Here is a 12112-nt window from a genome sequence, read left to right on the forward strand (position 1 = left end):
TTTAAAGGATTGCATTTTTCTAAAGAAAGAAAATATAATTTTTTTCATCTGAATGATGGGAACAAAAATTAAATCATTTTTAAATATTATAATTTTTTTTTTATAAACTATAACAAATAAAATATATATAAAGGTTAAAAAGAAACGATACAATTTTTTTAAGAGTTATCTACTAATATAGTCGAGTACAAAAGTAAAAAAAACTACTACTATAGTTTGAAATAAAAGAAATATTAATAAAATATAGTGTTTCGTCTAGGTTTAAGCTAATCAAATTAAAATAACGTGAAAACAATATCGGTATCCTTTGAATTAGATAGAATCATATATAGGCCACAAATTTTCTCACAAGAATATTTTTTACATCGCTATATTTGTAGAGTTCGAATTCAATGTCTCTAAGTTGGCTGAGACTCGTGTTATCTCATTATTAAATAGAAAATGCTATTTAATACTTTCTTTCTTTTTAATTTGAAATGTTAACAAATGGGCTTAGGTTACATCTTGAAGTAAATTTGTAAATTTGTGACTAACTTACCAACAATCAATTATAATTAGCTACATTTGTAAATGGTACCCATAAACTAGTTTTTAGTTCACTTGCAAATTTACTTATATAACTAATTTTCATTTTCCCTCAAAAAAAAAAACTAATTTTCATTTATTGTTCGATAAATTATACACATTTCTTTAAAGAGTAATTAGAAAATACATACCAAATGTCCTTAAATCTCTCATCAATTATATGGTTAAATATGTTTTTGTTCTATGTAAATACTTAAATTATTTGGTTTAATTCCTAAAAAAAAAATTATCTCCACTTTTAATCTATTCTTTTAAGTCAATTAAATCAAAGGTCAAAAAGAAAAAAAAACTCTCAAAAAAAAAAAAGAAAAAAAAAACATTGTAGAGTACTTGAAGTTTGAATACATCTTATAAAAAAAGAAAGAATAAATCAAAGTCAATAATCTAAAGGGTCATGTAACTGTGTTCCTGGGGTATTAGTTAAAAAAGTTAAAAAAAAAAAAAATCTATCAAAAACAACAACTTTTTTATTTTCATAAAGTGCGGCATTCCACTTTTTATCATTTTTCAATGTAAAATTTTTATATCAATCTCCTTAACTAGTTTCTCAAAGGCACTAGTTAACCTTTCTCTAATCTAAATGGGGTCTAGTGAATCTGTCGCGACCCTTCTCCTTCTTTCCCCCGTGGTCTGACTCTCCTATTCTTGACTTAACTTTGTCAACTTAATTGTTAATATTGAAATATACTATAGAATAGAATAGAATAGAACAAGTCATCTATCCACACACCCACCTGAAGCTGGTTTTTTCAAAACTAGCTACTGTTCCAACTTCCTCCCTACCCCACACTTCTCCTTCCCTTCAACTATATATATACATCAACATTTACACAAGTTTAACATCCATATATACTAAGCTAGCTTTGGTTTTCTTTTCACACCATTTCCTATCCTATAATCCCCAACATCCATTATCTAAATACATATTTATATATATCATCAACCCAGGTGAGGACTATTAAAGTTCCTTTTCCAACTCTCTCAATGAAAGAACACATTTTGAAATTTATCCACAGACACAACATATATGATAAATCATATATTTGTGTACTTCATTTGCATATCATATATTTTGTTAGAAAATTTATGAAGTGTTCAGCTAAACGACAAAAGTTTGACCTAGTAATTTTAAAGGACATAGTTCAAACGTACTATGATATATTGTTGTAAAATGATCGTTAATGTCACTTTGATTAATATATCTTGTTAGATAAAAAAGAATATATATAAGAATTTGTTTTGTTATATATGCACTCATGTTCTTGATTTACTTGCATATGCAGGATATATTACATAACATGTCACCTGGAATGGCAATATTTAGTGAAGATATCAAAGGGGTCGATGATATAGAAAATCAATTTCTGAATGGAGTGAAGCAGCTAGTTGATAATGGACTTCGTACGGTACCAAAAAAGTACATACTTCCTCCTTCTGAACGTCCTGTTAAGAATACTGAAGATTCAAATTTTGCCAAACAAAACCTACAGCTACCAATCATAGATTTCTCTGATTTGATTGGTCCAAATAGGCCTCAAGTCCTTCAATCATTAGCTAATGCTTGTGAACGTTATGGATTTTGCCAGGTGAGCAATCAACCACAAAACTTAGTTATAGTTAAACCTTACCAAAATATATGTTTTAAATTATTTTAAATTTGTAATTTGTCAGTAGAGGATAGAAGTGTCTTCGAGGTGCAACCTAGTTAGGATATCAACGACTCTCCTCGATATTTGCCCTTTCTCCTGGCTTAGCAAAAAAAGAAAAATTTGTAATTTATCCATGCAAGTTTATTTTTTTTCAGTTTCAGTCCTTTTTATGGAATTAAATGCAAGAAGCCAAGAACTAAAAAAAACTCATTTTTTGTATAAATTAATAAAAATATGGATTAAAATTAAATAAATTTTTTGTTAGGATTAAATTTAAAAATTTGTAATTTTATAGACTAAATATATTTTACCCTAAAAATATTGCATGTTGCGCTATAAAATGCAATTAGAAACTCCTTAAAAAAATGCAATTAGAAACGTCTATAAACACTTCAGTTTGTATAATTCAGCTTACTTTATTCAAAAAAAAGAGTTGACTTATAAATATTGATTGAAAGTTTCTTTTGTGTTTTGATTGATAAAGGTGGTAAACCATGGAATCTCAGAAGATGTTATCAACAACATGATGAATGTGTGTGGAAGATTTTTTGATCTTCCATTTGAGGAAAGAGGTAAGTACATGACATCTGATATGAGAGCAGCAGTTCGATATGGAACAAGCTTTAGTCAAACAAATGACAAAGTGTTCTGTTGGAGAGATTTCTTGAAACTCATATGCCATCCTTTGCCTGATTATCTTCCCCATTGGCCTGATTCACCCGTGGACTTAAGGTGTGTATTTTAATTTGTATAACTATATATAATTATTCATTAATCAATTCAATCTCTACGTGGACAACATTTTTTTAAAGTATAGTTATAATCATATAATGAGTTCTAGTACTTATTTATTGGAGAGACAATTTGTGTTATTTGTGTATTATAATTTGTCTAGTGGACAAGTTCTACGGATAGTTGGTCCATTGTAAATGGATACCTCATAATTGTTCAAAGTATTAACAAATTAAATTAAATGTCACAAACTAAATCAACCAACTTGGTAATATACTCCTTCTCTTCATAATTTTTTTTGGTGGTGGTCGGGGTTCGAACCCCGGACCTTGCATATTTTATGCATTGTCTATACCAATTGAGCTAAGCTCAGGAGGACACTCCTTCTCTTCATAATTATAAGCATGGAAATGCTAACAAATGCAGCACTTGTTAAAGAAACAAAAAATATATCAATGTCCTATGGGCATCCTTTAAAAAGTCAAATATATCATTTTTCACTATTTCTCAATACAACAATTTCTACTTTTTCCCTCTTAACCAATGTCCTATGGGCATTCTTTAACATTTCCCTTAAAGTATATATATATATATATATATATATATATATATATATATATATATATATATATATATACAATTTATGTAAAATTATCACTCTCTCCGTTTCAAAATGAGTGTCGTTTTAGCAAAAAAAAAATTGTTTTAAAATGAATGTCACTTGCACTTTTCAATGCAGAATTATTATTTAACTTCCAATTGTGTCCTCTAAATAATTGAGTGTACACTACTTCTAAAGCATTATATCAATAATAAATAAGGTTAGTTTAGTAAAATTGTCATGTTTTAAACAATTATCACATTTTTTAATTTGTGTATAAAAACTTTAAACGACACGCATTTTAAAACAGATTGAGTACTAATAAATTGTCTTTTGTGTATAGATATATTCAATATAGATGTTTTTTATTATATTCAACGACAAATTAGTATTTTTTTTTTTAAAGATACAAATTAGTGGTCTTAATTAGGTTATGTTTGGTAAAAGGAAATTAGTAGTCTTATTTGTGAAGTTTGAAATCTTAAAGGTTTTACATCTTTAATATGATTTTCCAAGCACATCTGTGACAATGATTTATGAGTTAAGTATGATCTTGTAGAGTTTTCCATCTGTTAGTAGAAGAAAATATTGTATATATGCATGTTAAAAAATATTGTTGATATATCATCACTAGTACGTAATGGTATATACATTTATATCAATTTGTAAACAAAATTTAACCTAAAACAATGGTTTTGCTGGCCTGATGATTCATACGGCCTTGTAAGTATATCTACTAATTTGATAGGAAACTAATTATATGACAATGTTTTTTTGTCAATGAATGGGACGATTCCCTCAAAAAAATTAATATAGGGACGATGAATACTCTATTTTATATTTTTAGTCTATATTTTTCTTTTCTCTTTTCTATATCTCTCTGTTTCCCAACAAAGTTGCAACGAGGGCATGATGATGACATGACACATTTATCTTTTATTTTTCTCCTCAACAATTACAATATAGTATGTTTGTCTTATTCTTGATTTTTAATTAAAATGTAGGAAAGAGGCGGCTACCTACGCAGAAGAAACCAAACACTTATTTCTAAGGTTAATGGAAGCCATAGTAGAGAGTTTAGGTATAGTTGAAGCCAATAAAGAAGAAAAGGACAATATTATCAAAGAATTGGAAGATGGAAGCCAGCTTATGGCGGCAAATTTTTATCCACCATGTCCTCAACCTGACCTAACCCTAGGGATGCCCCCTCATTCTGACTATGGATTCCTCACACTCCTTCTTCAAGATGAGGTAGAGGGTTTGCAAGTCCAATTCCAAGAACAATGGTTCACGGTTCAACCTATTAATAATGCATTCGTTGTCAATGTTGGTGATCACCTTGAGGTATGGATGGATATTCCATTAGTTAGTTGTAAGTTTAATGGAACAATTTAAATAAGTTTTTATGTATATTTTAAATTATACTAGGTCACTATATCGTTTTATATTGCTAAATTATTATCATATTTATAGTAATCAGATATCATATAATTAAATCAACATAAAACAATAAACTCTCATGGCAATTTAAGATGACAGAGAATTCATGAAGTATTAATGAAAATGATATTTCAAATTATGAAATTCTGATATTCCAATGGTAGATTCTTTAGTTTTGTCTTAACTAATAGGTTGAAGAGAATTTTGTTCCTGTCATCTACAATTAGTGACCATAACGATTTATTTATAGAGAAATGATATATGTAATCATTTTTGGGACAACTTTTAGGACAACATTTTCTTCTTTATTCTTTTGGGACAAAACACTAGAGAGAGAAAGAGGGAGAGTAAACATGATGAGAGTATAAAAGAGAGAGTTTTTCCAAAATAAGTTTGTACCAATATAATTTATCTTGTTATATATGAGTCATATATCATATCACGAAGAGACATAACTATCAAATTTTTATCATTCTATTTCTACCTATCATAAAAATATAAATAATATTTATGCCATCTACACATATTTTTTAAGATAATTATATTTTTCACCATAAATTTTATATGAAATAAATCATTTTAATTTAATTAATAAATTATATAATATGGCCCTACACATTTAAATATTACATTTTTTTTAAAGAACATTTAAATATTACATGTGTTCCAAAATTTCTAACAACAAAGCAAACTTATCTTACCATTGAGTTAAAATGGCATGGAAGAGTATTTATTGATCGAACAACAAATAAAATTTATAAATACAAAATTAAGTGTGAACTGTGAAGAGAAATTATTTAAATTTCATTTTGACGTATGTGTCAAAAAGTCATGTTGATATATCCTATTTAAGTTGCTAATTCTTCTTTGTATCTGTGCTTCTCAGATTTTTAGCAACGGGAAATACAAGAGTGTGCTACATAGGGTTCTAGTGAATTCAAGTAAGCGTAGAAGATCCATTGCTTCATTGCATAGCATTTCGTTCAACAGTACTGTGAGACCGTCACCTACACTCATTGACAAAGCCAATCCCAAACGTTACGCAGACACCGATTTTGAAACTTTTCTTGCCCACATTTCAACCAACGAAACCAAGAGAAAGAGTTTTCTGGAGTCTAGGAAATTGACTTCTATCTCAGTACTTGACTAAGAAAAGAATGAACTATTGAAGTCAAAGAAAGAAGGAAAAAGAATTAATATTATTCATATATATTAATTAAAGTGCCACATATTGCACACAATAATTGATTATTTACCTCCGTCAAAAAAAATATTGATTATAGGTGACTATGCTTGTTTAAAAGAAATTTTGAATTTCATTTTGCTCTTTCATATTCCTTTTTGGAATAAGAGAATTTCAAGTTCGAACTTCAACTATGTATATTATATATATATATATATATATATATATATATATATATATATATATATATATATATATATATGAGAAGTGCTAAATATCGCGAGAGGGAATTCACGATAACATCACGAATGGATTGATTTCTCACATACTGCATGTATTTTAGTCTAAATTTTCCACTGCTCAACTACCTTCAATTCAACACATGATAAAGATAAACCACACCTATCAGCCACCATGTTTCTACAGCCATATTTCACCACTGCATGTTTTAGAACCACCTTATGTGTCAATACGTGGCTAAATTATAGAGAGAACAACTCTTCCATAAATTGTAGTATATATTAGTATATATTATTATTTATTAAGAATTATAGTTTGGTTTGTCAATTTTATTGATGCACCCAAATAAAAAGAAAGATACAATCACTTATAAGGCAAACTTATACAAGTGCGCTCATTCGTTATGTTCTCGGGAAAATTTCTTTCGCTACATTTAGCATTTTTGTATATATATATATAGAAGGGATCCATTGACTCCAAGAGTAAGTATAAAGACTTACTCCAAATATTAACCCTTGATATTAATAATTATTAATGGTTGTGATTGATTAAACTAATCCTTATGGTGAACCTTTTATACTCCCTTCTCCTTGCTGAGACTATTTCGCTAAAATAGAAAATGGAAATATCAAAGCAATTTATGCCACCATGATTATATCATAATCTCAACAAGCACTATTTACTATTGAATCCAATTGTCGACTTTTTTTTCTTGATCGAGGGAGGAGTGTGATGACGTGATGTTAATGGAATCAAATTTTTTTTATTCATAAAGATCATCTGAACCAAAACATTCAAGAAGGGCATTGGATATAGAGCAATGATATTTATCAAGAAAGATTTTATCAAGAAATTGTCCCGAAATTAATGTTAGCCAATAAAATCTCAGTCTGGCCGGAAATCATGGGGTGGTGGGTGTTATACATTTTTTTTTATGAAACTTTAATAAATAAGATTAAAATCTAAGGGTGATTATTCTGCCATGTCATTCTTGAATTCATCAAGAAAATTCATTCTTGATATCTAGCATTTTCCTTGGATATATCATAGAGGATTATCTTTTGTTGAAGGTGGATGAATCATAAAAGTATCATAGAATTACATCCCTAAATTCTTGTGAAACCAATTCTTTGGGGTTAAAAACGTATCATGCTATGGAAATTTTTTTTTTTTTGACGGGATGCTATGCAAGCTTTTATGATTTATTTGATATTATGAATCAAATATTCTTCTTTAATGACCATTAATTACTAGTGTTGGGTTGTTTGAGAAGAAGGAGTATGAAAATTACTCCACAACTAAGGATCAATAGTAATCAATCACAACCATTAGTTATTATTGAAATCAAAGGTCAATATTTGGAGTAAGTCTTTAGACTTACTCTTGGAGTCAATGGATCCCTTCTCACACACACACACACACACACACACACACACACATATATATATATATATATATGGGGTTTGCTAGAACACACCCACTAGTTTTTATGTGGGAGTGTTTTAGCAAGTAAATAACTAAAAAGTGGTTAAATACACCCTAAGGTGTATGTTGCTATAACACACCTTCTAACAATAACAAGTGGGTGTGTTACTTCTAGCAAATCCTATAAGCATTTGCTAAAACACACCCACTAGTTTTTATGTGGGAGTGTTTTAGCAAGTAAATAACTAAAAAGTGGTTAATTACACCCTAAGGTGTAGCTTTGCTAAAACACTCCCACATAAAAATTAGTGGGTGTGTTCTAGCAAACCCCATATATATATATATATATATATATATATATATATATATATATATATATATATATATATATATATGAGTTATATTTGAGGGGACTCTCATATGTTGTTTTATAATCCATAAATTTTGGTCTAATTTTTTTTGGACGGTTAATGAAAAGGTAGTATTGTTTTAATGTAAACAAATTTTGTAACGATGTTTCTTTTTTTGTGTTAACCCTCTGGTTTCTAGAGAAAAGGGTCCTAGTAATCTAGAGTGCGGTCATAAGGTAAAGATAGTTTGACCAAAAATTATTTTACCTAGGAATCGAATTTGAATTCTCTCAAACGATTTGTCCTTGGTGAATCTAATTAACCACTTGAGCTCAATTTACCATTAATGGTTAACATTTACGATTAATGACATTTCAATAAAAAAACTATTAACAATTAACGAGGATTACCATTTTTTAATGTTAAATAATTTTAAGTACTTTTTATAAGGTTAAATATAGTTTTACTCCTTTTAAGTATTGTTATTTTTTAATTTTTTTTTTAGATAGACGAAATAGTAGTAATGATTGAAAATACACACATACAAGTGGAGGATTGTTATTCAAACCTTAATCACGGTGTCTAACCTAACAAATATGATATTTTTATCAATTATGCTAGGACTTGTGGACCTTTTTAGTTTCCATCCTATAAAAAGTTTTGTCCATTCTAATTAATTTTCACATTTACAAAATATGGTACTGTACTTTTAGTAAGGGGTGTCTATGAATCAGGTTGAGTCGATTTTAATCAAATATGATACCCAATCCAACAAAAATCAACGAGTTTGGTTAAAAATCTAAATTTTTCATGTTCAATCGAACCAATCTAACACAAAAACCATCGAGTTGATTAATTGGATAGACCGAATTTAATAATGCATAAAATATTTTTAATATTCCAAAGAGTATAAAATTAAATGGCAATTTGTTTCTGAAAATTACAACACTTAACTAACATGATTTAAAACATTATAAAAATATTTGAGCACTTATAAATCTAACACATAAAAATATTACAAAGTTCCACTCCTAGCACTTCAAGATTGACAAATACAAATATTAATTTATACTAACAAAAACAAAATGTTCACAATTTTCTTTCAAAGGGTTGAGTTTATGGGTTTGAAATTGTAATCTTGTTTGGAACTAAACCATTATAAATTTAGCAGGTTGGTTTGGATACAATCTAAACCACAAAATATACAAACCTAATGCTCCAAATGTGATTGAGTGATCATCGGGTTGTTCGAGTTGACCCGAACACTCATACTTGTAGTCCTTTAATGCTCCAATTTAAACTACACTTTAAGCATGCATTTCTATTTATTTTTTTACAAAACGTGAGAACTAAAATTTAATAAAACTTTTATGGGTATAAAACTTGATAGATTCATAATTTTATATATTACTAACTTTATTTTTTATGATTTTGTAAGATGAAACATAAAATCTCTTATATTTTTCACATATTGCTCTCTTCTCACACTCTTCCTTTCTTTCTTATCATTTTTTTTTCTTATAATCAATCAACCATATAAAGTGCGTCTTAGTACTAAACATGCACGAGAGGTAGATATTTTTTATTATTTTTGTATATATTTTCTTTAATTTTAATTTTAATTAGATTAACTTTTTAAACTTACTAAGTTAGTTTCTAACTCGACCATACTATATGATAAAATTTTGAACAATATGAATATGATTTAGTAAATGATATGATTGGCTTATTGCTCACCAAAGAAATAGTTAAAAGAAAAATTGATACTTTATCTTATAGGTATGATAACATAATCCACATCCATCTGAACCAACCTCGACTTTGACTGGATGCAGGTTCGGGTTTCCTGATTATCAAAAGTTAAAGATAAATGTGGGGGTGGAGGTGTTGATATTTTATTTTATTTAAAAAAAAAGTTGTCCAAATATCATTAGTGAATAATATATATTATTAATTTTTTATAAATATACATATTACTTTTATTAATATTTAAAAATACATGAATTTTAATCTCCTGTCAACAAAAAATATATTTTTAAATATATTTTTATTTAATTATTTTAATTATAATAAATTAAATATTTTTTTTAAAAAATTGTATATATGGCATAGGCATGTGAAAGAACTCGATCCCTGTTGATGGTAGGGATGGAGATTGAAATTCCAACTCTTGCGAGGAACAATTGCATGTTTTTTTTGTAGGGAGTAAAAGGCAGGGATGGAGAAGTCGAAAATCGCCTCTTTCATACTTAATATCTATTTATTATGATTTCATGACCACAAAAGAAACTCCACAATACCATGTTGTCTTGCTTATTTTAGCTACCAGATAATATAGTTACGTATATGGACCAAGATTTAGTGGAAATGAGTCAAGCTTATAAGGTTCACTTCAAAACTATACAGCACGACTTTATCAAGATCCTCTTTTTAGTTCGAATATGATTAGATTCAAGATCACGGACAAATGATGGACATGATGTTGATAATATTTTTGGTATTAAATGTAAAAGAGATGGTGACAAAGCCGATTTTTAAACACAAGACTCTGCGAATACCAGAACAACAAATATAGACATTAGAAAGACGGATGCTTATGTGGCTCTAAATATTACAGTTAACATTGAAAACATAATTACTTATTTGTATTACATTGCTAAAAATCATTTTTATTTGAAATTTTATAATATGTTATCTTGATTAATTTAATTATTATGTTTTAATTGTTGTAGAATGGTATGCCACATGGATTTGCAAGATGGAACCATGGTGTTGGGTATGTTAGTAACTGTTTTTCTGTGTACGATGGGATTCCAAATGTGGATGGATTAACTTCTTCACAATTCCCTCAGGCAGACATCCTTCCATCACAGTATAACAACATTCCTTTGTATCCTGAAACAAATAGTGTATGTTATACCAATTTTTAAAACTTATTGTGTTTATTTTGTTGTATTTTTATTTTCTTTTGATCGTTCCATTTATGTACGACAGTTTATGAGCGTTGAAGCACTTGGAGAGTTTAGCAAATCATCAAAATAGATATCAAAATTAAGAAACATTCTCATATGTTGTTATTTGGAAATTATTGTTTGTAAGTGCTCGTTTGGAATTTGCATTTTCTGAGTTTGAATTAATGATTGTGTTGTAAGTGCTTCTTTAATGTTTCCTAGTTTGTGATTTGACAGGTCGAAGTAAAATTGGAGTGGTTCTTTACTTTCGCATGAATTGATAGTTGGTTTACATTAGGGAGTTGAATTGGTAATTGGCAAACTAGCTTTGGTGGCGTTCTAGCATGTCTTTTATCAGATTGTAATTTAGTATGACTCAGATTTCTTGCTTTAAAATTCAAACTGAATTGCAGTTAGTTTTTTTCGAAGTTGAAAGCCAAAAACTTGTCAACTAACAAGTGATGTGTTAGTGATGATGATAAAACTGTGTAATTTGCAGTGGTTTAGACTTGGTTTACATTTTGGATTTGTCATGCTTTCAATACTAAAACATTCTTACTGACAAATGCTTTAGGCTTAGAGAAGTTTCGTTGATTCATATTTGTTGCATCTGCTTACTTAATATATTTTTCTTACTAATCATATATGCTATTTTACATTTTTCTTCCATATTTAAATATAGAACTCGGTTTGCTTGTATTTGAGCATCATTCTGAGGTTGGTTAATGCATGCATTTTTGGGAGAAAAAGTATTATAAATTTGCCACTAAACTAGGCAAAATCTTATTAGTTTTTATAAAAGGAAAGGAAATTGACCTAAACTTGTCAATAAAAATATATTGATTATTTCGTCTGTCCATTTAAATGGTCCTCTTCAAAAAGATTGTTTTATCTCTTACTTTATGATTGAATTTTGCTTCACAGTAAGAACTCTAATACTAATTTGCTTTTTGTTG

The 12112-nt window shown here is 28.4% G+C and overlaps 1 protein-coding gene and 1 long non-coding RNA gene across 2 annotated transcripts; both read left to right on the forward strand.

The window, feature by feature from the left end:
• The first annotated feature begins 1423 nt into the window (after positions 1-1423).
• On the forward strand, positions 1424-6379 carry LOC146955864 (putative 2-oxoglutarate-dependent dioxygenase SLC1). The gene is made up of 5 exons (XM_085724459.1): positions 1424-1533; positions 1869-2171; positions 2719-2966; positions 4572-4911; positions 5894-6379. The coding sequence occupies exons 2-5, from the start codon at positions 1884-1886 to the stop codon at positions 6155-6157; spliced, it is 1140 nt and encodes a 379-aa protein (XP_085580585.1). The 5' UTR covers positions 1424-1533; positions 1869-1883; the 3' UTR covers positions 6158-6379.
• A 4484-nt stretch (positions 6380-10863) lies between these two features.
• On the forward strand, positions 10864-11722 carry LOC146955865 (uncharacterized). The gene is made up of 2 exons (XR_015018115.1): positions 10864-11299; positions 11394-11722. It is a non-coding gene; the product is annotated as an uncharacterized LOC146955865 (long non-coding RNA).
• Positions 11723-12112: the final 390 nt, after the last annotated feature.

The sequence above is a fragment of the Medicago sativa genome, chromosome 1 (assembly GCF_051527215.1).
Source record: "Medicago sativa cultivar Bolivia chromosome 1, Bolivia_mono, whole genome shotgun sequence".
In the NCBI taxonomy this organism is placed as follows: Eukaryota; Viridiplantae; Streptophyta; class Magnoliopsida; order Fabales; family Fabaceae; genus Medicago; species Medicago sativa.

Bases quoted from the DNA above. Each gene is read 5' to 3' on its own strand.
- LOC146955864 (XM_085724459.1), top strand. From the start codon at position 1,884: ATGTCACCTGGAATGGCAATATTTAGTGAAGATATCAAAGGGGTCGAT. The intron at 2,967-4,571 runs GTGTGTATTTTA...ATTAAAATGTAG, and splicing joins GATTCACCCGTGGACTTAAG to GAAAGAGGCGGCTACCTACG. The intron at 4,912-5,893 runs GTATGGATGGAT...TGTGCTTCTCAG, and splicing joins ATGTTGGTGATCACCTTGAG to ATTTTTAGCAACGGGAAATA.